We start from the raw sequence: 23,498 nt of genomic DNA, 5'->3' as shown, positions 1-23,498 counted from the left end.
TAACTTTGGAACTTGAAGCGTTTTGTTCAACTTGCTGGATTTATTCTATTCACTTTTTTTTAATTTATTTAATATTTTTAATTTATAACTAACTTAATTTCACATATCAGCCACGGATTCCCCCGTCCTCCCTCCGCCCACCCCCCAGCCTTCCCACTCCCAATCCACCCCTCATTCCCACCTCCTCCAAGGCAAGGTCTCCCCTGGGGAGTCAGCCCAGCCTGGTAGACTCAGCAGAGGCAGGTCCAGTCCCCTCCTCCCTACACCAAGGCTGAGCAAAGTGTCCCAGCATAGTCCCCAGGCTCCAAATAGCCAGCCCATGCACCAAGTCCTGGCTCCACCACCTGGGGGCCCCCAAACAGTTCAAGCTAATCAGCTGTCCCACTTATCCAGAGGGCCCGGTCCACTTCCATTTGACGTTGTCCTTGGCCCCTCTTCTCCTCTGCCTGGAGTTACTGAGGTATATTGTCCATTATCAAGGTTGTTGGCAGTTCTGCACACACCCCAGGCAGCCTCTGAAGGTCACCTTTGCCTGCTTGTTCCTCTCAACCCTTTGGGCCGTCTTCCTTATAACCCCACCTTAGGACTGATAGGACCTGTGGCTGTGGCCATTTGGCCCCCAGAGCGCTAGTAAGAGCCGCCAGCTGGAGAGGCTTCCTCCCTGTAGCCCTCATCCCTCTGCTCTCCTGGCCGTCGGAACTGACCCCCTCCCTCCCTTTCCACCCTAGAAACTCAAACCAGTGGATTATGAGTACCGAGAAGAGGTGCACTGGGTGGCCCAGCAGCCCCGTGTGGGCAGAGGCTCCTTCGGTGAGGTCCACAGGATGAAGGACAAGCAGACAGGCTTCCAGTGTGCGGTCAAAAAGGTATGCCGTGATAGACACACTGACGGGCTCACTCCCAGCGTGTTTGGGAGGCTGAGGCGAGAGGATAGCCATGGAGTCTAGGCCAGCCTGGACCGTGGTGTGAGACCCTGTCTAAAAAGTAACAAAATAAAATTAAAAAAAAAAAAATGCCAGGCAGTGGTGGCGCACGCCTTTAATCCCAGCACTCGGAAAACAGAGCCAGGCAGATCTCTGTGAGTTCAAGGCCAGCCTTGTCTACAGAGTGAGATCCAGGACAGGTACCAACCAAAACACCACAGAGAAACCCTGTCTCGAAAAAAAAACAAAAAACGAAAAATAAAAATAAAATTTTAAAGAGGTGCATAGTAGGTAGAACTCCAGAAAGCTGAAAGGGAAGCCTCACAGGGCTGCTGCGTTCTCTCTGGGCAGTCTGTCAACAACAGTCATGGGGTATCCAGCACTCTGCCTTGATGGTTGGCGCCCTAGCTGCCCTCAGGTCAGCTGGAGTTGGAAGAGACCCGTTTGTCACATGGCCTGGCCCGATTGCTGCCCTTGGTGTGTGTGTCTGTGAGAGGCAGCGCAGGAGCACGCAGTCGGGTCTGGATACAGCCCTGGCCACTGGAGACGCCAGGGCCTGTAGGGGCAAGTCCAGACCTGGAAGATGCTCCAGTCACAGGAAGTGCTTGCTGAACAAAACCGTTTGCCACATGGGGGGGCCCGGCTCAGGCGATTCAAATGGTAACCACCACCTGCCAGGTGTCTCCTGAGAGGAGGTGAGACAGTGGATGTTAAACCTGCCTCCCATGGCCAAGTCCTGTGAGAATGGCAGACAGCTTGTGGAAACATGGCCCAGCCAGACATTAAGGAGCTGGCTGGTGACAGAATCGGGGTCCAAATTTGTCACAGACTATAGCTTTGAAGAGAGGAGGGGAGAATCCTTGTCCTAAGGTCTCGGTGAGCAGGAGAAAGCTCGAGTCACCTCCCGTGTGGCTTGCCCGCGGCCGCCCAGGCAGCCCTAGAACTTGAGGCTTCCCCTCAAGCCTGTTGCCTTGTCCCAGCCCAGGTGGGAGTGGGCAGCTGCAGACGCACAGATCTCGGTAGTGTCAGCCCTGCTCCTCAGCATCTGTCCTCAGACCCGGCCTTGGAAGTCCCCCCTCTATTGGAAGCCTGCTTGTCCCTAACCAAAAGGACTAAGGACCTGAATTTATGCAGATCATTTGGGGGGATTTTGGCTGAGGGGGGTTGTGATTTTGTTTTGAGGGGTTTTGTTGTTTTGTGGGGAGCTGCCCACCGGGTGAAATAACTGGCTTATATCAGACACCCTAATCCCCAAAAGGAAAGAGACCAAGATATCAGACCACCCAAACCCAGCATATTCTGGGCGTCTTGCAGAACGGACCCTGCCCCTTCCATCATGGCCACCCTTGTCTTTGGGAATAACTGGCTTATATCAGACACCCTAATCCCCAAAAGGAAAGAGACCAAGAAATCAGACCACCCAAACCCAGCATATTCTGGGCGTCTTGCAGAACGGACCCTGCCCCTTCCATCATGGCCATCCTTGTCTTTGGGAACGACTCCAGCTGGGATGTGAATAAGCCTGATTTCCTGGGTTTGTACTTGGCCCAGGCTGTGGTAGATGTCGAATTTGAACCTCAGGGTAGTGGGATAAGAGGAGAATCTGTATGTTTTACCTCAGATTTCATACAGACTGTGTGAAGTGACCGAATGCCACCATCCTCACCCTCAGGACACACTGAGGTCTTGCCAGCATGGGTCATCTTCCACTTGGATGGCGGGGCCACGTGCCTGACCTCTGTAGCTGCAGCTCCCTCCCCAGTCTACCAGAGAAAGCTCAGCTGTCCCTTCCAAGAGGCAGTGGGAGGTGGGTGAGAGTGTGAAGTGTCCTAGAGATGGATGCCCAGCGCTGGGAGCTTAGTCACCAGCTTCTCAGCTGTCCCTCCGCTGCGTCCTCTCAGTCCCAGGCAACAAGGTAAACAACCTTAATACATTTCTCTTGTCCTGGGTCCAGGGCAGTTGGAAAGGCTCCAGGCAGAAGGCCTGGACTTCCTGGGGCTCTGGCTGTCCACATTCAGAGCCCCTCCCTCCTCCCTAGCTAGCGGTGGGCAGACAGCCCATCCTTTGTTCAGGCCCGCAGTTCCTCCTGCAGTTTTCAGCTCTAAGGCCACATGAGGGCTGAGTCCCCTGAGCTGGGAAATACAGATCATCTCAGGGCATTTGCCCAGCAAGAGCGAGGCCCTGGGTTCAGATACTGCATACACAGAAAGTTCCCTGAGTTCCCTGGCAAAGCCGTGGTGAGCAGAGACAGGAGACACGGTCTGGGAATCAGAGCTCAGGCGGCCCAAACCCTTTCAAAGTGCTCCTGGGAAGGATCCTAGACCTGAGAAGTTACATAATACCAGCAAACCCATGCTCTTCCTTCTAGAACATCTGTGGGCTTAGGTCATATGCTTACTGGCCACAGATCTAGCCCTTAATATGAGGTTTGGTTTGGTTTTTAATCTTTTGTGACATGTGTTTGTGTATGTATGTGGGCACACATGCCATGGGGCAGACATGGAGGTCGGAGCGCAGCTCGGGATGGTCAGTCCTCTCCTTCCACGCTGTAGCTGGAACTCGGGGTTGGCAGGAAGTCAGCACCTCTACCTGCAGAACCATCTCACCAGCCCCTTCTTCTTCTAACCGGAAACAGTGCAGCCTCACCATCAGTGAAGTCAGACGGCACCGGGGTCCCTGTTCTCCACTCCTGTCCTCAGGACAAACTGCCGTCCGTCGTCTATCCTCTTAGACTATGGATAAATTTGGCTCTTTCTCTTATGAAAATAAGATCCAATCCTAGAGGTTATTCCACTCTGATCCCCCCCCCCCACTCCACCCCAGTGGAATACATCCTGGCAGGATTTCTCCTTGGTTCACATTGAACGGTCAGGCTTTTTAAGCCACCAATATATAAGTTCTCCCTGGCAGAGGATGGATTTACAGGATCCTCAGATTCTTGGAATTTGATCCAGAGTGAGTGTGAGGGCATGGACAGTCTGATGGCAAAGGAACCATATCACTCGGCAGAGTCTCAAAGAACACTTGCCGTCTGCCCTCGACAAGGGTGAAGAACTGTTTGTTTAAGACATCTGGCCCAACCATGGAATTCTGGGAGCCTCCCTTTGGCTCTGTCACCGAACTGGAATAGTGTGGCATTGGCCAAGTCAACCAGCTGTCATGGAGCACCTGCTCCGAGCCAGACACTGTGCAGAGACTGCAGACAGGGCTGTGGGACCCAAAGGAACGAGTGTTTGGAAGCCTTATTTACATGTCTGTGAGTGTGCCACGCATGTGTGTGGAGGTCAGAGGACAACTTCTGGGACCCGGTTCTCTCCTTTCACTTTAAGGCTGAATGTACTGTGTGTGTGCGCGTGCGTGCGTGTGTGCATGCGTGCGTGCATGCGTGCGTGCGTGCGTGCGTGCGTGCGTGCGTGTGTGTGTGTGTGTGTGTGTGTGTTGTATGTGGTGTGTGTATATGGTGTGTGTATGGTGTGTCTATGTGGTGTATGTGGTGTGTATATATGTGTGTGATGTGTGTGTATATGTGGTATGTGAGAGGGGATTGTGTATGTGTGTGATGTGTTTATGTATGTATATGGTGTGTGTGTATAGTGTATCTATGTGGTGTGTGTGTATGTGTGTGTGTGTGTGTGTGTGTGTTGTTAGGATTGAACCAGGGCCTCGCCCTTGCTAGCCAAGTACATTCCAGTGAGCTATATTCCCAGCCTCTCAGCTTCCAGCCAGTTCTCCCTTCACACTGAAGGAGTGCTGGGATCTCAGATGTGCAACCCCACACTGGCCTTTTATGTGGGTTTCAGAGATCAAATCCAGATCATCACGCGGCTCTGATGGCATTTTCACCTGCTGAGCCGGCTTCCCAGCCTAAAACTAGAGTTTTTCACAAACCCAGGCTTTTACATGGTGTACTATGGAAGCAGCGTCAGCCATGAGCCCTTAAGAGCAAGGATCAAAGAGGGGCTGTGTGGAAGAGGACGAGAAAATGGGGGACCCCTGATTCCTTAGGCATCTTTGTGTCCCATTCTGTGTTAATCATTTTCCCATAGTTGATATTCCTGAGATCTTCAGAACTTGGGGAGTTCCTTGGACCCCCTTTTTAAGACATCTGGCCCAACCATGGAATTCTGGGAGCCTCCCTGTGGCTCTGTCACAGAACTGGAATAGTGTGGCATTGGCCAAGTCATCTTTAGCATGCTAAATCTGACAGAAAAGCAGATTTAGTATGCTAAAGAAAATAAGGAGTCTCGAGGAAGGAAAAGTCCCCAGGCTTGGGCTCTGTGGCACCAAAGCGCAGTGGCTTCTGTGCCTGGCGGTGCATCAGTGGTGTCTGCGTGTCTCCCTGGAGGCACTGCTGCTGAATATACGTAAACATGCAGGAGTCAAGGCCTGGAAAACTCATCCAGCAGTACAGCAGCTGGCAGCTCTAGGGTCAGGCCTCCCCAACCAAAGTCTTGGCTGTGGTACTCTGTTCTCAGTGACTTTGGATGAGTTCTTCGTGCTGACCTCAGTTTCTCCATCAGTGAAATGGGAATGATGACCTACCCCTTCCTAGTCTGTTGTATAAAAACACTTGGTGCTGAACAGTGCCTGGTGTATGTTAGTGGATCTTTTCCCACCCATAGCCCAGCACAGCCCGGCACAGCCCGGCATAGCCCGGCACAGCCCGGCACAGCCTGGCACAGCCCGGCACTCTGAGCATGAGAACACTGAAGTTGAGTGGAGAGGTGGTTGGGGTAGTGTCTGGCCATGATGGGGGCGGGGCTTTCCCCACCTGGCTTCATGGATGTCCCTTGTACCCTGCTTCTTCAGGCTCACCAAGACTGCAGAATCACCTTGTTTTTTGAGATTTCCCATCCCATCAGCTTTGGTCTATGTTGGAAATGACTCAACATTGCTGGGACCCTCTAGAGCAGTGGTTCTTAGCCTGTGGGTCGTAACCCCTTGGGGAGGGTTGAGTGACCTTGCATAGGGTCCCCTGAGACCACCTGCATATCAGATACTTAGACTGTGATTCATAACAGCAAAGTTACAGTTGTGAAGTAGCAGTGAAAATAACTTTATGGTTGGGGGTCAGCACAACATGAACTGTATTAATTGGGGGGAGGGGGTCACAGCATTAGGAAGGTTGAGAGCCGCAGCTCTAGAGAGTGAGTTGAGGTCCCTCTTGGTCAGATCTTCATGGTACCCAGGCCTCTTCTTCAGTCCTGCTCTTGGAGGTACATGCCATTTGATATGCACCACTCACTGAATCTGCTGTTTACATTTATTAAATGGTTAGGTATATCCTAAAACTTACCATACATTGAAAACCAAGTCGTATGAGTTGGAAGAAAGAAAAATATGTGGGTTTTTTTGGGGGGAGAGAGGGTTGGTTGTTGAGACGGAGTATCCCAAGTTGACGTAAACCCTAACTACATAGCTGATACCGGCCTCAGAGTCATGAGCCGCCACACCCACACCCACACCCACACCCAGCCTCCCTCCAGAGTTCCTGGTGGTTAGTGAGTGGTCCTTCTTGAGCACGCTGCAGCTCTCAAACATCAGAATCGGAGTGGACAACCCCATCTTCATTTCTTCTCTGCATTCCGCCCTTCCCTAAAGCTCTTCATGTCACCAGCACCAAATGCCTGGCTTTGTGAGGATTTAACAGCAAAAGGAGCGTGGTCAGTGTGGGACCCGGGCCATCCCAAACAAGGAGCCCACAGGCATCGAGCATTCCTGTTTCTTTTCATGCAGAGTCCTGTGGTACCCTTCTAGGTTCACTGGGAGCCCTAGGATGCTTCATTCACCTCACAATTTGGGAGTGATTAGGGGAGGGATATTGTCATTGAAAATCATAGGTGAATTAGTTTCAGTCAAGTTCATCAGCCATTTAGAGGAAACACGGATCAAAAGTCAAAGTTCACGTGAGCTGATTAACTGCACTTGATAACTTGATATTATACTTTAAGTAACTAGAAGAGAGACATTTTCCATTGATAGGCAAGAATCCAAAACCCCCACATGGGCAGAGCTTTTGTTTGCCCAGTCAGCAAGTCTGGAAGCAAACGCTGGGTCAGACTAATCTGTTACTGCTGTCGCCCCCTGGTGGTGCCACTCCAGAGGCCCCGCAGCAGCCAGCAAGTTGAACATAGGAAGAGTTGAGTAAGCTGGTTGTTCTCTTTGAGTTGGCAAGAGGAAATGGGAAGCCAGCTCTGCCCGTGTCCTCGTCACCAAGCATGGAGTGAGACCCCCATCTCCCTGAATCCTCACACCACCCAGGAGCAGGCTCCCACCATTCACCTTGAGACTCACTTGACAGAAGCAAGTGACCTTTTTATGAATAGCCCAGCCAGAATCTAAGCACAAGATGCTTGTGTCCATGGCCTAATGCCATGCTTCAGATCCCCCCAGATAGCAATAGGTGACCCCAGACTTCCACATCACAATAGGAGGGATGCTGGCCAACCCTCCCCAGAAGCCCACTTGTACTCGGATGCTGGGGAAGTAGCTGCAGTAATATAAATACAGTAAACAGTAATGCAAATGCAAGCCTGTCTACAAGGATAGCTTAGTCCTTGGGGAAATAATAACTGGGGCTAGGGAGATCGTTCAGATGAACTGCGTCGTGAGGACTGGGTTCAGATCCCCAGAACCCACATAAAAAGCCAGACAGGCATGGTGGCCACCTGTAATCCCAGAACTCAGAGACTGAGACCTGAGTCCCCCAGCAAGCTGGATAGCTACCTAGCCAGAATTCACGAGCTCTGGGTTCAGCAGAGACCTTGTCTCAATAAAGTAGGAAAGCATGGGGCTGGAGAGATGGCTCAGAGGTTAAGAGCACTGGCTGTTCTTCCAGAGGTCCTGAGTTCAATTCCCAGCAGCCACATGGTGGCTCACAACCATCTACAATGAGATATGGTGCCCTCTTCTGGCCTGCAGGCTGAACACTCACTGTATACATGATAAATAAATATAATCTTTAAAAAAAAAAAAAAGAAAAGAAAGTAGGAAAGCATGGAGATAGACACCCAGTGTCAGTCTTCCCAAACATACATATACATACACACATATAAAAATGCAGGTAGTTATAGAAAAGTTGCTACAAGGGGGACTGGAGAGAGAGTTCAGCGGTTAAGAGCACCGGCTGCTCTTCCAGAAGACTTGAGTTTGGTTCCCAGAACCCACATGGCAGCTCACAACCTCACAACTCCAGGGGATCTGGCATCCTCTTCTGCTCTCTTCAGGCTCCTACATGCATGTAGAGCAGATACATGCATTCAGGCACACAAATAATTTTTTAAAATCAAAATTGCTACAAGGGATGCTGAGGATCCATTGCAGCGGTCCTCAGCCTTCCTAACGCTGCACCCCTTTAATACCGTTCTTCATGCTGTGGTGACCCCCAACCATAAAATTAATTCCGTTGCTACTTCCTAACTGTAATCTTGCTACTGTTATGAATCATAAATATCTGATATGCAGATGGACTTAGATAACCCCAGGAAAGGGTCAGTCGGCCCCAAGGGGTCACAGCCCACAGGTTGAGAACCACTTACCCAGCAGCTCTTTACAGAATCAAGCCTGGTGTCATGCACTTATCCTAGCTCTTGGTAAACTGAGGCAGGATTGCGAGTTCAAGTCAATCTACGATACATAATGAAGCCCTGTCGAGGCTAGAGGGTGGGTATGAGGATTAGCAAGGCCTCATGGCCTAGAGATTGTCCAGACAGTTGAGCTCGGAGGGAAAGAATGCATTTGGCAGATTGAGGGTGAACAGCACTCCTGGAGCCTGGAAGAATTTGCTTTTGAGTGACTATTTTTTATAGTCAGCACTGTGGAACTGGTGTCTGATGCCTGGGGTGTATACCTGGGTACACAGCTTAGTCCCCAAGGGCCTGGCAGGCCTACCTGGTCCCACTTGGCCTGGGACATCACTCCCAGGAGCATCATTAGCCTCTGTGCATGGAATACCAAGGGTACCAGCAGGATGTAGACCCCAGCCTGCCTCACTGGCCCTGCTCAGAGTTCTCTGGGTCTTTCAGGTACGGCTTGAGGTGTTTCGGGCAGAGGAGCTGGTGACCTGTGCTGGACTGACCTCGCCCAGAATTGTCCCTCTCTATGGAGCCGTGAGAGAAGGGTCTTGGGTCAACATCTTCATGGAACTGCTAGAAGGTAAGCAGATGGGTCCTGACTTTTTTCTCTCAAAACTCAAGGCCAAGAGTTAACCTAACCCCAACTTTGACCTTGGTCTCTAGTCAGTCCGTGTTGGACCTCCAAGCCCTGTGACATCTGGTTCTCCCACATCACCTGCCCTTCGCTCTTGCCCTTGGCTTGTGTGGAAGCCTGGGAAAGCCCCACATAAAGACTGGCTGTTCATTTCCTAGGTGGCTCGCTGGGCCAGCTCATAAAGCAGAAGGGCTGTCTGCCAGAGGACCGAGCCCTGTACTACTTGGGCCAGGCCCTGGAGGGGCTGGAATACCTCCATATACGAAGGATTCTGCATGGCGATGTCAAAGGTAAGGCCCTAGTCACTCACCATGGTCTTGATCCCAGCAGGCTCTGCTTCATGCCTTTCTGCCTGATTTCCTCCCAGTTGTGGGCCTGCCCACTTATCTACAGTGTAGGTGCCTGAGTCAGCTGACAGGGCTGTGTAGTGGGTAGGGAATGATGTTCTCCAGCCCGCAGTCCAGCACTGTAGTCTGCAGGCTTGTTCCCAGAAAACTGAAGCGTAAACTCCTGACCACTGATACCTCTGGGAGAGGGCAGGGTGCCAAAGAGACCACTCTCTGGGCCAGTGTGGTAGCGGTGGACCCCCTCCAGATCCTGCCTGCTGCCTGACCTTTAGCCTCAGCTGACAACCCCTCCTCCTCACCCCCACCCCCTGCTCTCCATGACTAACTAGACTAATGAGAAGCAGCAGCTGCCGGGCAGGCCTGGCCAGAGAGTTGCCTGACTAGAGGCCGGGTCAAGCCGGGCCGGGCCGGGCTGGGGCCTGGAGCCTCAAGTGACTCACCTGTTCCCCTTCTTCTCTCTTGCTGGGCGCCTCCTGCAGCTGACAACGTGCTTCTGTCCAGTGATGGAAGCCGAGCTGCCCTCTGCGACTTCGGCCATGCCTTGTGCCTACAACCCGACGGCCTAGGGAAGTCCTTGCTCACGGGTAAGGCCCCGTTCTCTCCTCACCGTCACAGTAGCCAGTAGCCATCACTCAACATGAGCCTTGTACCACCGTGCTTTCCGTGTGGGGATAACCGCTGTGGTCACCTTACGTCCCCAAGTAGAATTCAGCCCCACAACCACCCTGGGCTATCACAGTTCAGGTTGTGCATAAATACAGTAATAGATGTCAGACACTCCTGGACCATGTGACCTTACACAGCAAGCCCCAGAAGGCCCTAGACTCTACTGTAGGGCCAGGCTTTGTAGTCCTTGGCTTGCCTAGAACTCAGTATGTAGACCAGGCTGGCCTCGAACTCACAGAGATCCGCCTGCCTCTGCCTCCTGAGTGCTGGGATTAAAGGCGTGTACTACCACTGCCCAGCTAAGATTCACATTTTTTACTTCCTTTTTGTGTGTGGAGTTTATTGTTGATTTTTGTCTTGTTTTGGTTTGGTTTTTTGTGTTTTGCTTTGTTTTGAGACATGGTCTCACTGTGTGCTCCAGGCTGGCCTCAAACACACAGCCCTTCTGCCTCAGCCTACTAAGTGTTAAGATTACAGGCCTATGCTCTACCTTCTTCTTTATCACGTGTGTGAACATACGATTATCATTACGGCATTTTCACACGTGTGTGTGTGTGTGTGTGTGTGTGTGTGTGTGTGTGTGTGTGACTTTATCTTGCTCTTATTTGCACTGCCAATCTTTATCCTTTCTCCCCTCCTCTCACTGGTCCCCTCCCTGCCCCCAGTCCCCCTTCTTTTTTTTTTTTTAAATAATTTGTTTTTATTTTATGTGCATTGGTGTTTTGCCTGCATGTATGTCTGTGTGAGGGTGTCAGATCTTGGAGTTCAGACAGTTGTGAGCTGCCATGTGGGTCCTGGGTCCTCTGGATGAACAGCCAGTGCCCTTAACCACTGAGCCATCTCTCCAGCCCCTCTGCTTTCTTTTTTTAACATATGAATATTTTGCCTGCATGTATGTCTGTGAACCACATGTGTGCTTGATGTCCATGGAGGCCAGAAGAGGACACCAGGGCCCCTGGAACTGGAGTTACAGTTGTGAGCCACCATGGGGGTGCTGACGATTGAATAGGTCTTTTGGAACCCCTTAACCACTGAGCCATCTCTCCAGCCCCTCCCTTCTGTCACTTACATGTGTACATATGTATAGTTAATGTAGATCCCACGTATGAGGGAAAGCATGTCTCACTGTCTGTTTGCCCCCCTAACCCCCCTCTGGGCTTTCCCTCCCCTTTCATGAGTTGTTGCCTGCCTCCAGCCACCCCTGTTTGTTTCTGAAAGAGGTTTACACTATAGCTCTGGAGCTCTCTGTGTAGACCAAGCTGGCCTCAAACTCAGAGATCCTCCTGCCTCTGACTCCCACATGTGCCAGGACTAAAGGTGTGCGCCGCCACACCCAGCTCAACTGCCTCCTGTTTTCATGTCACAAACACATTATTTATATTTAAATCTAGATCCCAAGGCTGAGGCATAGCATAGTGGGCAGAGTGCCCACCTAGCATGCGTGAAGTCTTGGCCTCCCAGCATTCTGTAAACTGGGCATCGTGGCATGTACCTGTAATCCCAGAGCGCTTACACACCGAGACAGGAGGGTCAACAGTTCAAAGTCATCCTCAGCTACATGTCAAGTGCTAGGCAGTCTTGAGTTTATGAGACCCTGTGAGTGTGTGTGTGTGTGTGTGTGTTTGTGTGGTGTGTGTGTGTGTGTGTGTGTGTGTGTGTGTGTGTGTGTATAATATTATATATATATAGGTCTGCATGTGATGTAAACATGTGATTCTCGTCTTCCTGGGTCTGACTTATTTTGCTTAACATGACACTGTCCAGTTCCATCCATTTTCCTGCCAATGATAAGGTTTCTTCTATTTCTGTAACACTCCACTGTGCACATGCACCACGTTCTCTGTCCATCATCTGTTGACAAGCATGTAGGCTGGTTCCTTATCTCGGTTACTGTGAATAGTCCAGTGTCTCATACCCTGCAGTCTAGCTGTAAAAATAATCCATGCCCATTGTAAAATACTTGTTATAAAAGAAGGAAAAGGAAGCATTCTTACCTAGTCCTCTTCTCCAAAGAGTAAACCATGAATAATTTACATAATTCCGTAAGTTTTTTCATGCCTCCTTAAAGCCATTGTCATTCAATTCTGTAACCTGCTTTTTCCACTTAAGAGTACTGAATATAAGGTTCATTTAAAAAGAAGAAAGTTCTATATTTTTTGGTTTGTTTTTAATGTGTGTGTATGCAAATGTGTATGCAGGTGTCCTTGAAAGCCAGAAGAAGGCTTTAGATCCCCAGGAACTGGAGTTCTAGGCAGTTGTGAGCCACCTGATGTGGGTGCTGGGAACAGAACTTGGTCCTCTATTGTGTGATATTTTGTGTTCTGACAAATAAAGCTTGGCTGGAAATCCGAGGGTGGAGCTAGTCACTAGTTAACCGTAGAGTCTGGGCAGTGACTCCCACAGGAGCCCCCACATGCAGCTCCAGCCTGTGCCCATGGCTGCAAAGTGAATTTTCATGTTCCACGTTGGGCGCCAGTTGAAGCATGAACCTAATTAGTCTTACCAATAAAAACTAGGAGTCAGATATTAGGGTAAAAACCTGAAAAATCAGAGAAGCAGAGGAGCAGATACCAGTGACTCCTTATCTCTCCAGGTCCTCTGACTGAAAGGGACGAGATCCTGTCTCTGCCCCACCTTATCACTTCCTGTCTCCACCTCCTGAGTGGTGGGATTAAAGGTGTGAGCTGCCACCACCCAGCCTCTCTGGTTCACTAGTGGCTAGCTCCACCCTCTGATCTCCAGGCAAGCTTTGTCAGAACACCAAATATCACACAGCAGACCTCTGGGAGAGCAACCAACGCTCTTTGCTGAGCCATCTCTCCAGCCCCCAAATGCTTCTGTTTTGACCAAAGGGAAAAGAATCTATTAGAAGTCTGAGCATCCCTATCCAAAATTACTCTCAAGTTGCAGCTTTTGGGGTGGCAGTCGGACTTAGGCACACTGACAGGACAGTATCATGTGGAGAAGGCCATATCCCATATCATTGTCATACAAGTTTGAGTTCCATCTCCAAGACTGCCTGCCCATTGCATATTGGAAATATTTCTAGATTTTTTTTTTTTTCGAGACAGGGTTTCTCTGTGTAGCTTTGCGCCTTTCCTGGTACTCACTCGGTAGCCCAGGCTGGCCTCGAACTCACAGAGATCCGCCTGACTCTGCCTCCCGAGTGCTGGGATTAAAGGCGTGCACCACTACTGCCCGGCTATTTCTAGATTTAAAAAATGAAAACCAGACTACTTCTGCCCTCTTGCTTTGGATAAGGATACTCAGCCTGTGTCCAGCATGGGTAGTGTAGTAATAAAAGGCTGTGTGGGCGATTCTGGTGGTCTAAATTAAACATTTATCTTAAAATGACATTAGTCTTTTGATAATTCATTACAAAAATAATATCCTTTCTACTGTTTTTGGTTTTTTTTTTTTTTTTTGGTTTTTCGAGACAGGGTTTCTCTGTGTAGCTTTGCGCCTTTCCTGGAACTCACTCTGTAGTCCAGGTTGGCCTCGAACTCACAGAGATCCACCTGCCTCTGCCTCCCGAGTGCTGGGATTAAAGGCGTGCGCCACCACTGCCCGGCCTCTACTGTTTTTTTTTTTTTCAAGATACTGAGCAAAAATGTCAAGTCCAAAGCACCATTATACAAATACTGTTAGGCCAGGCATTGTTGCTAGAGTTTTCCGCCTTGCCCACAGTCAGGACAAATCTTTGTCACCCGCCAGTCCCACAGCCGCTCAGACCCAACCAAGTAAACACAGAGACTTATATTGCTTACAAACTGTATGGCCGTGGCAGGCTTCTTGCTAACTGTGCTTATAGCTTAAATTAGTCCATTTCCATAAATCTATACCTTGCCACGTGGCTGGTGGCTTCCCGGTGACTTCACATGCTGCTGGTCATGGCGGCGGCTGCAGTCAGTCCTTCTGCCTTCCTGTCCTTTTATTTCTCCTCTCTGTTAGTCCTGCCTATCCTTCCTGCCTAGCCACAGCCGATCAGGTTTTATTTATTGATCAATCAGAACAACTTGACATACAGACCATCCCCCAGCACAGCCAAGTGCAGACCATCTCAGACACCTGCACTCAGGCCCATGGTCCTAATCATCCTCTATGCGGACCTGCTGGGTAACGCCACAAAGAACCCAAGAAGGGCTCCCACAGGACATACAGAACATCCCACAGCAAGGCATGGTTGCACACACTTTTAATCCCAGCACTCAGGAAGCAGAGGCAGTCAGATCTCTCTGAGTTCAAAGTCAGCCTGGTCTACAAAGTAAGTTCCAGAACAGCCATGGCTGCATAGTGAAATCCTGTCTAACATAATAAAATAATACTAATAATACTAAATAATAATAATAATAATAAACACTTTAGTCAATCCTGTAATCCCAGCTACTTGGGAAGCTGAGGCAGAAGAATTCCAAGTTCAAGGCCAGCTTTGACAATTTAGTGAAACTTCGTCTCAAAATAGTGAAGAGTGGGCAGGCTGTTGCTCAATGGTTAAGTCCTTGCCAAACATGCATAAGGCACTGGATTCAATCTCCAAAACTGGAAGGAAAAAAAGTTGACATCCACTTAACAATATATGCTGGCTGCTGTTATTTGACTGTTGGTTTTTTGTTTTGTTTTGTAAGATTGATTTACTTATTATGTATGCAGTGTTCTGCTTGCAATTTGCCTGCCTGCCAGAAGAGGGCACCAGATCATATTATTACAGATGGTTGTGAGCCACCATGTGGGTACTGGGAATTGAACCCGGGTCCTCTGGAAGAGCAGCCAGTGCTCGGAACCTCTGAGCCATCTCTCCAGCCCCTATTTGACTGTTTTATAATTATATGCTTTTGTGCATACGAATTTCCTGGGTTTTATTATGGAGCACGTTGGAGTTTTGTTTATTTAGCTTGTTTGTTTTGATTTGTGGTCTTTATTTTGTGTATGCGTTATTGCTGTGACGTTCCTAAACCATTAATTATATGAAAAAAAATGCAGCCAAGGTAAACATAGTGGCTCATGCCTGTAATCCTAACACTTGTGTGGGGCATACATGGGCTGCAAAGAGGGTGCCGAGAGAAATTTAGATAAATAGAGCCTAAGCTTTAAGCTGTTTGTGCAGAGAGTGGATACAAATGGTACCAGAGGAAGTTAGTTTAAGCTGTTTGTACAGAGAATAGATACAAAGGATGGCTTGGGTTGTTTGTATGGAGATTAAAGACAAATAGTGAGAAAGGAAGTTAGCTCAAGTTATTTATGCTAAAAACAGGAGATGATGTCAGGGCATAAACAACTTGTAAATAGGGTGACCTTTAAAATGATTGGCTGGTTCCTTCACCCCCCTCCTAGGGTTCTGAGGTTTTCTGGTATAAAAGAGGCTTACTGCCCATCAATAAACGAGTTCTTGATTGTCTCCGGTAAGAGGGAGGCTGGGGAACGGGCGAACGGTGCGCACTTGCCTTTCCGCGGTTCCAGGCCACCTCTCACAGGTGACCTAAGTTCCCGGTGGGGCAGGTCCCCACACACTTGAGAGGATGAAGTAGAAGGGTTGCTGTGAGTTCAAGACTAACCACAGCTATAGAGTAAGACTCTGTTTCAAAATATCTTTGTCTCAAAACAAACAAAAAAGCAAAGCCATGGTCCAGTGAGATGGCTCAGCAGGTAAAGGTACTTTCTGCAAGTCTGGTGACCTGAGTTTGGTCCCCAGAACCTACGGAAAGGTGGAAGGAGAGAACCAACTCCACACAGCTCTTCTCTGAACTCCCCATGTATGTCATGGCACATATGCATGTGCACACATCCACACAATAACAATGTAATTACTTTTAATTTAAAGTACTTTATCTGGGGTAACCCAGGAATTAAGTACTGTGGCCACTGAATTCATACGTAATGGTTCTATCTCTGGTGCTGCTTTCTCAGGGGACTACATTCCTGGTACAGAGACCCACATGGCCCCAGAAGTGGTGATGGGGAAGCCCTGCGATGCCAAGGTGGACATCTGGAGCAGCTGTTGCATGATGCTCCACATGCTCAATGGCTGCCACCCCTGGACTCAGTACTTCCGAGGCCCACTCTGTCTCAAGGTCAGTGGTTGCCACAAAACAGCTGTGAGGGGAGGCCAGCAGGGCCGTGGATCTAGGCCGCAGGCTTGTGAGGGTTTTTCTTCCATGGCAGATGTGACTAATGGAAGGTGTCTTCTGCCTGTCCCCTGGGCTGCTTCTACCAGCTCCTTTAGACTATGTCCTGCCCTATTTGGATCCGTGTCTCCCTTTTCTAGGGAGACTCTCCCCACTGGCCCAGCCCTCTCCCTTCTTGGGGTAGATCCCCAAGCTGGCATAGGATTGGGGGAGAGTAAAGGGTAAGGCTGCTAGTGGAAATAAGGAAACAGGTCTTGCATGTTGCGTTTTGGCCTCCAGATTGCCAGCGAGCCTCCACCCGTGAGGGAGATTCCTCCTTCCTGCGCACCCCTCACAGCCCAGGCCATCCAAGAGGGGCTGAGGAAAGAGCCTGTCCACCGAGCCTCTGCCATGGAGCTTCGGGGGAAGGTGAGCCAGGCATTACAGCAAGGTAAGAGAGCCTTGTCTGCCTGGGCGGATGGCAAGCCGTGGGCAGAGGGAAGGTCAGGCCCGAGACGTCAAAAGAGAGAAACAGCGCCTCAGAGCCTCGGTCTCCCATCTTCCCTCCAGTGCTGGGAGGATTGAGGCAGTGAGAGGCAGTGAGTCCCTGTGCTTGAGGCCGGTGTCAGACTTGAGAGACGAGGAAGAGGGACTGTGTGACATGGAACAATGACTCAGTGCGAATTAGAACCACGCACATCCAATAGCCACTCAGCCAGAAAGAACCAGAAAGTTGGTAGCAGCAAGTACTGGTGGAACTGTGGGGTAGCAAGACGCCTGGGCACGGGGAGGGCATAGACGGGGCCGCAGCCATGCTGGAGGGTACCTGTTAGCACTCGGGCAGACCTTTGCACACCCAGGACCCAACCCCTCCGCTCCTGGTGCACTACAGCCCTGTTGTTAGGGGGAGGTGAGCGTGATTCGGAGTCCCTCAAGGGAGGGTGGAAAGGCTGGGGAATGAGCCATCGCCCAGCACTAAGTATTCAGAATATCAGGAACTGATCTGAACGCTATAGGCAGTGAGTGCCTTATAAGTGAACAGAACCCCTAAGAGGAGGCTTGGAGCATAAGAGCTCTATTGCAAGTTAAAAATCAATAATGAAAGCAGCACACATTTTAAGCTGGGTGTGATGACTCATGCCTGAAATCCCAGCACCTAGGAGGCAGAGGCAAAGAGGATTATTGGACTTTGAGGCCTCAGATATAGAGTGAGATATTGTCTTAAAAAAAAAAAAAAATTAAGCGTACTGGCTGCTCTTCCAGAGGTCCTGAGTTCAATTCCAAGCAACCACATGGTGGCTGCAACTTCAGAGCATATGATGCCCTCTTCTGGACTTTGTGGGCACTGCACTCACATAATCAACACATACATACACACATAATTTAATTCTTTTTAATTGATGGGCCATTCTTGCCTGGGCTGGTGTCTGCATGCCTGCACACTTCCGTCTCACTTCTGGTGCCTTCTCCCTTACAGTGGGAGGTCTGAAAAGCCCTTGGAAAGGAGAATATAAAGAACCAAGACCTCCACCTCCAGACCAAGCCACCTGCCACCAGACCCTCCACACCCCACCAAGGGAGAAGCCACCATCCAAGGCCAGCACACCATCCAAGGCCAGCACAGACGGGGCCTCTGAGCCTCAGCCTCCTCTGCCGCCAGAACCACCAGAACAGAGCAGAGCTCCAGCCCTGAACCTGAGCAAGGAGGAGTCTGGCACTTGGGAACCCTTGCCTCTGTCCTCCCTGGACCCAGCCCCTGCCAAGGGCCCCAGCTTCCCAGACCGGAGGGCAACCTTTCCAGAGCTGGAGCTGCAACAGCTGGAGATAGGTACGACATTTGGCTGTAGCCATGCGCGTACGTGCGCGCACACGCACACGCACACGCGCACGCACGCACGCGCGCGCACAAACACAGGATTTTTGTTGCTGTTGTTCCCAGCCTCTTTTCCACCGTTGCCAGCAGGCCGGCTCCTGCCGGTTGTGCAGGAGGAATGCTGGGAACCTAGCAACGTCAACTTTTCCAGCCCTTCACGGCCATCTTCCTCTTCCTCCCCTGCAGAACTGTTTCTCAACAGCCTGTCACAGCCCTTTTCTCTGGAGGAACAGGAACAGATTCTCTCTTGCCTCAGCATCGACAGCCTCTCCCTGTCAGAGGACAGTGAAAAGGTGAGCTGATGAACAGCTTGGGCATGGGCTCTGTGCAAGCTGTAGGTAGAGGAGCGGCAGTGAGGTCCCCCCTCCTTTCTTGGAGGGGTCTTTGCACCCCAGACCAAGACAGCATGCCTTCAACACGCCTGGGAGTCAGGAAAAGTTGTAGTTAGTAGGGAAACTGGGTGGTAGCTTTGGTCCCACCCAGAAATGCACCTTCCCCATGTAGCCTAGGACAGGCAGGTCCTGACCCTAGGAGAGGCCCAGGTCCTCTTGTCCCAGAGGAAACCGAGGCCAGAGACAGTTTCCTGAGCACTGTGCAGGAAACTGTGCTGAGGAGTCTGTACCTGCTCTTGTGTTCAGCACCCATCCAAGGCCTCTCAGAGCTCGCGCGACACCCTGAGTTCCGGCGTGCACTCCTGGAGCAGCCAGGCAGAGGCAAGAAGTTCCAGCTGCAACATGGTGCTGGCCCGGGGGCGGCCCACAGACACCCCGAGCTACTTCAATGGTATGGTCCGCTTATCCCCTCTTGCCAGCCCATTCCTGCCAAAGACCTGGGAGAGGTGGAGAGAGTTCATTGGCTTCTCCCCGTTACAGAGGGGTCAGGGAGGAAGGTGTCTGCCACCCAGAACCTCACATCTGTACCTGGAAAGTTGGGTTTAGACGAACAGCCCTGACCACCCACAAAGCTTTCCAGATAATGAGGGGAGAGCCATGCTCCCCCACTGGCTACCAGTGGAGGTGCGGAAGCCCGACAGAATGGGGAGGAAAATGGCCTCTCCTGGGCTCGGGCCAGAAGCTGAGTAGCTAAATGCCTGCTGATGGGGAAGGAAGGAAAATACCCAAGAAGTCAGCAGTGAGTTTGTTGGCATCGTCTCTGGGGATCTGAAGTTAGAAGATGAGGAGACACATAAATGTCCATTTTCAGGCTTGGGTGCACTGTTCTGTTGGAGGTGGGCTTCATCAGTTCATAGGTCCTAGCCCTCGCCAGGGTCAGTGTGACTCGCTGTCAGGCCCCAGGACCATGGCAAAGCACTTCAGCTCAGAGATCCTCACGCTGCCTGTAGTCTAATTTAAGAATGTCGAAGAGAATGGGAGCATGACAAGCTTGCTTCCTGTCTGGACTAAAATTGGGATGATGTGACTCAGAGGAACCAATGCTCACAATTCATCAGAAATGAGTGTGAGGTTAGGCTGGCATTATTGAAGTATAAAACCTTTACTGAGTCAAGAGGGGTAACCTAACTTATCTGTTACATCTTCTGTATTAAAAGAAAAGTCTCTGTTGGGTCTTGAATTTTCCGGAATTGGCTTGTTATTTAAAGAATAATTTGCCAGGCATGGTGGCACATGCCTTTAATCCCAGCACTCGGGAGGCAGAGGCAGGTTGATCTCTGTGAGTTCGAGGCCAGCCTGGTCTACAAAGCAAGTTCTAGGACAGCCAGAACTGTTACACAGAGAAACTCTGTATCAAAAAAGAAGAAAAATAAATATAAAAAATATTTAATTGTGCCCAGCATTGTCATGAAGGGACTCACAAGGGCTTAGAGGATACTCAGTGGCAGGGTGGCTGTCTGACGTCCTTGACACTCTGCCACAGAAGCAGTGGGGACAGGGGTCTTTTATCTCTCTGAATAGTGGAGACACCTGTAGCCCTTTCCTTAGATGTTTTCAAATGGATTCTGGGAAACTAAAATTGCACTCAATTCATTATGTTGTTTACCCATTTTAACAGAAAAATGTCTTTCTTGTAGTCAGGAGTACATCAACTGGAAAGAACTTTGAAATGACAGTCACTTGCCACCCCTCATAAAAGAGAGGGCTTCACAGAGGGGTTCAGTTAATGTCATTTTGGAGAAGATTAATGCTTGGTCTTTTTGTTGTGTTGCTGAGGATTGAACTCAGGGCCCTTGTGCATGCTGGGTAAGGGCTCCACCACTGAGCATCCCCCAGCCTGAACGTGTTACACTAAAAGAAGTTAGTCTATGCTCTTCGTTTGTAGAAGACTTTAAAATGGCTACATGTTATCACATTTGCCTCAGATGACTGAACTAAAAACAAAAAGGAGAAGAGGCCAGGCAGTGTCCACGCCTCCCAGCACTCGGGAGGCAGAGCCAGGCAGATCTCTGTAAGTTCGAGGCCAGCCTGGTCTACAGAGTGAAATCTAGGACAACTAGGGCTACACATAGAAACCCTGTCTTAAAAAACTAAACAAGACAAAAATGGGGAGAAAAAGAAATCTAGATGAAGGAATTATGAAGAGTAGAAAGACAGACAGCTGATAAACCAGTAACTCGGTCAGGGGGAGGGGTCCTTTGTGTTCAGTGCCTTTTTGCTGTAGATCCAGAGTAGAATGTTTCTTCCCCCTGGGAGCTGACCTCAGCTCTTAACAAGGTGCAGGCCAAATTCCAGGCATTGCCGGCCAGGAAGTGCTGTGTAGTATTATGGCCTCTTAACCTGAATTTTCTCTCTGCTGCTCACCCCGGCCCGAATGCTCCACTCCATGACTCTGAGGGCAGTGACTTCACAGAGGTTGGCCCTGCCCATGCTGGGTCCCTGCTCTGGGTGACCAGCCACGGCTCTGCCCTCACTGTCAACCTCTGCCTTCTAGGTGTCAAGATCCAAATACAGTCTCTCAATGGCGAACACCTGCACATCCGGGAATTCCACCGGGTCAAGGTGGGAGACATTGCAACTGGCATCAGCAGCCAGGTACGGACACAGGTCACACTTAGGGTCTGGATTCTCCAGTGGGAAGGCTTTCAAATAAGTAGAAATGGTGCCCTGGGAGATAGTGGCCTATGGCTTAGCTGTCCTCCAGGGCCCAGGGCAAGACAGGCAGGGGCTGTTGGGGATCTCTGAACTTGGGCTAGGAAGGAGGACTCTCTAAGTCCTCCAGAGTGAAGGACAGGCAGTGCTCTCTCCAGGCTGCTTGTTTGGCTGCAGATGTCTCCGAGCGTGTTTGGGGACCATCAGCTTTACACTCTGGGTTCTCACCCCACTTCTTTGCTCTCCCCACAGATCCCAGCCTCAGCCTTCAGCCTGGTGACCAAAGATGGACAGCCTGTTCGCTATGATATGGAGGTGCCAGACTCAGGCATTGAGCTGCAGTGCACACTGGCCCCAGACGGCAGCTTTGCCTGGAGCTGGAGGGTCAAGCATGGCCAGCTGGAGAAGCGGCCCTAGCCCTGTCTTCCACCGCCAGCTCCACCCTGCCCACAGCAGGCTTCCTTTGAATCTCAGTGTTCACTGCTGCCCTGGGACGCTAGCTGAGTCTGCTCAGGGAGACCTGCCAGTCCTTGTTCAGCAGTAAGACCAGGGCTTGCAGCAGCGACAGGAGCAGATAAAGCACCTCCCAGGATTGGCCTCCTGAGTGCTGCTGGCCTCTGGCAGGAGAAACCCTTCACTCATGAGGAGACGAGGAGCAAGACTGGGGTCTCATCCCCCAAGGAAGAGAGCCAGTGCTCTCTGTGATGCTCTGAACAAGGTAGCCAGACTCCCATGGATCAGTCAGCACTTGCCAGCAGTTGGAGGGCAGCGTCTAGCCTGGGCCAAGAAGAGCAGGTACCTAGGAAGGTAGAAGAGCTGGGCTCCCACCCGGCTCATACAGGAAAAGCAGCAGGTGTACCTGCTCAGGGGCTTGGGGAGCCTTTGACCCCTTGTCTGGTCTCCCTGGCCGTCGACTAGTATGGGACAGCAGGCAGGAAGGATGCTAGCACCTTGGTAGAATGCACCACACCTCCAGGTTATGCAGGAATGCAGCCCAGGTCTTGAGTTGAGCTCCTTGTTCAACCAAGGACCACAGAAGGTAGTGAAGAGAAATGCGATCCTCAGGCCTCACGTTTGTGGCTGCTGGCCACTCCTCCTCAGAGCATCCGGCCTCGTTGAGGCCTACCTTTTGGCTAGCTGGCACTCTAGTCCCTCATCTGTGAAACTGAAGGATGACATGAGACCCACCTGACAGGAATAGTCTGCAAATGACAGATGCTAACGCCACAGATGCAGGACTCGCCACCCTCCAGGGCACATAGTGGGTACCCAGCATGCCAGCTTCGTGGTGGCAAGACACTGCCAGCAGCACTTTGCACTCTGATGACCTCAAAGCACTTTTCTGGCTGCCTTCCAGCAGAGCATTGGCTCTGCATGGGCACAAGCAGGCCAGGGGATGGGGAAGGGACTGTCTTGACCTGTCATCCACACAGGCTTGACCGTCTCAAGCCTCCTTCAGATTTAAGATGAGCACCTCCACCCCCACTGCCCTAGCCAGGCTTTTCCTGGCGGGGCCTGGAGTAGCTGCTTAGGACTCATGTAGCATTAAGTTAACTGTGAATCGTTGTGGGGAGGGGCGCACAGACCCCCTCCTCTGGAAAAGCTCACCCCCACCCCCAGCCAGCCAGGATAGCTTCCACCCAGCTATCTGCAAGGAGCCAGGCTGCTCCTGGCCCCAGCAGAGGAAGAACTGCAGCCAGTGCCGCATTTGGGGTGTACCTGAGCTCTGTAAGCAATAAAGTTTGGGGTGATGATTGGGTGTTTATAAGCTGTGGTGTCTCTTTTGCCTGCCTGCTTGCTGTACCCCACAACCCTGACAACTGTCGGGGTGAATTCTTTCAAGTCTCCCCATTGCTGGGGGTAAGGACCGGCATCAGCCCTTGAGGTAGGCTGCTTGTCCTTCCCCTCTCCAGGCTGCCCAACTCATGGCTGAAAGGAGGAAGCCAAAGGCCAGGCCCCCCAGTAGCACCAGAAGGGGAGGGGCTTGCGTGTCCCAGCACTAACACTCACCCTCTCCGGTCCCTGAGGCCTGGCAGCCAGAGGACTTGCCTGGTACCAGTTTGAACATTGGCGTGGGATGGCGATGACTTCCCTCCATCATGGAGCAGAGGGTGGCCGAGGACAGAGGTGCATTGTCTGACCTGGCTCCAGTCCCTACCAAGAGCTGACTATGCCCGTGCACATCTGTAATCCAGCCTTGGAATGTATAAAGAATTTGAGGCCAGCCTGGGCTACATGGGACTTTGTCTCCAAGTGAAAACAAGTTTTTAAAACAGATTTGAGACAGGGTCTCACTGTGTATCCCCCGTTATGTGGGCCAGGCTGGCCTCAAACTC

The 23,498-nt window shown here is 50.8% G+C and overlaps 1 protein-coding gene and 1 long non-coding RNA gene across 3 annotated transcripts in view; one reads left to right on the top strand and one right to left on the bottom strand.

Annotated features, from left to right (window-relative positions):
- The window catches only part of Map3k14 (mitogen-activated protein kinase kinase kinase 14), a 49,248-nt gene extending 26,315 nt beyond the window's left edge, over nucleotides 1–22,933 (top strand). The window contains exons 6-16 of one of the 2 annotated variants that reach the window (XM_006970560.4): nucleotides 729–866; nucleotides 8,948–9,077; nucleotides 9,290–9,421; nucleotides 9,958–10,062; nucleotides 16,049–16,212; nucleotides 16,546–16,696; nucleotides 17,723–18,073; nucleotides 18,305–18,411; nucleotides 18,757–18,901; nucleotides 21,005–21,105; nucleotides 21,415–22,933. In XM_006970560.4, the coding sequence (XP_006970622.1) occupies nucleotides 729–866; nucleotides 8,948–9,077; nucleotides 9,290–9,421; nucleotides 9,958–10,062; nucleotides 16,049–16,212; nucleotides 16,546–16,696; nucleotides 17,723–18,073; nucleotides 18,305–18,411; nucleotides 18,757–18,901; nucleotides 21,005–21,105; nucleotides 21,415–21,579 (1,689 nt within the window). In that variant the 3' untranslated portion in view covers nucleotides 21,580–22,933. The remainder of the gene's footprint in view (nucleotides 1–728; nucleotides 867–8,947; nucleotides 9,078–9,289; nucleotides 9,422–9,957; nucleotides 10,063–16,048; nucleotides 16,213–16,545; nucleotides 16,697–17,722; nucleotides 18,074–18,304; nucleotides 18,412–18,756; nucleotides 18,902–21,004; nucleotides 21,106–21,414) is intronic. The other variant, XM_042282922.2, reaches the window with a different exon arrangement.
- On the bottom strand, nucleotides 17,625–18,839 carry LOC121831472 (uncharacterized). The gene is made up of 2 exons (XR_006074929.2): nucleotides 18,741–18,839; nucleotides 17,625–18,390 (listed from the first exon to the last, which is right to left on the bottom strand). It is a non-coding gene; the product is annotated as an uncharacterized LOC121831472 (long non-coding RNA).
- Nucleotides 22,934–23,498: the final 565 nt, after the last annotated feature.

Source organism: Peromyscus maniculatus, chromosome 8 (genome assembly GCF_049852395.1).
Source record: "Peromyscus maniculatus bairdii isolate BWxNUB_F1_BW_parent chromosome 8, HU_Pman_BW_mat_3.1, whole genome shotgun sequence".
NCBI lineage: Eukaryota > Metazoa > Chordata > Mammalia > Rodentia > Cricetidae > Peromyscus > Peromyscus maniculatus.
Note: the sequence above shows the minus strand (reverse complement) of the source record. Positions and strands in the feature narration are given on the sequence as shown.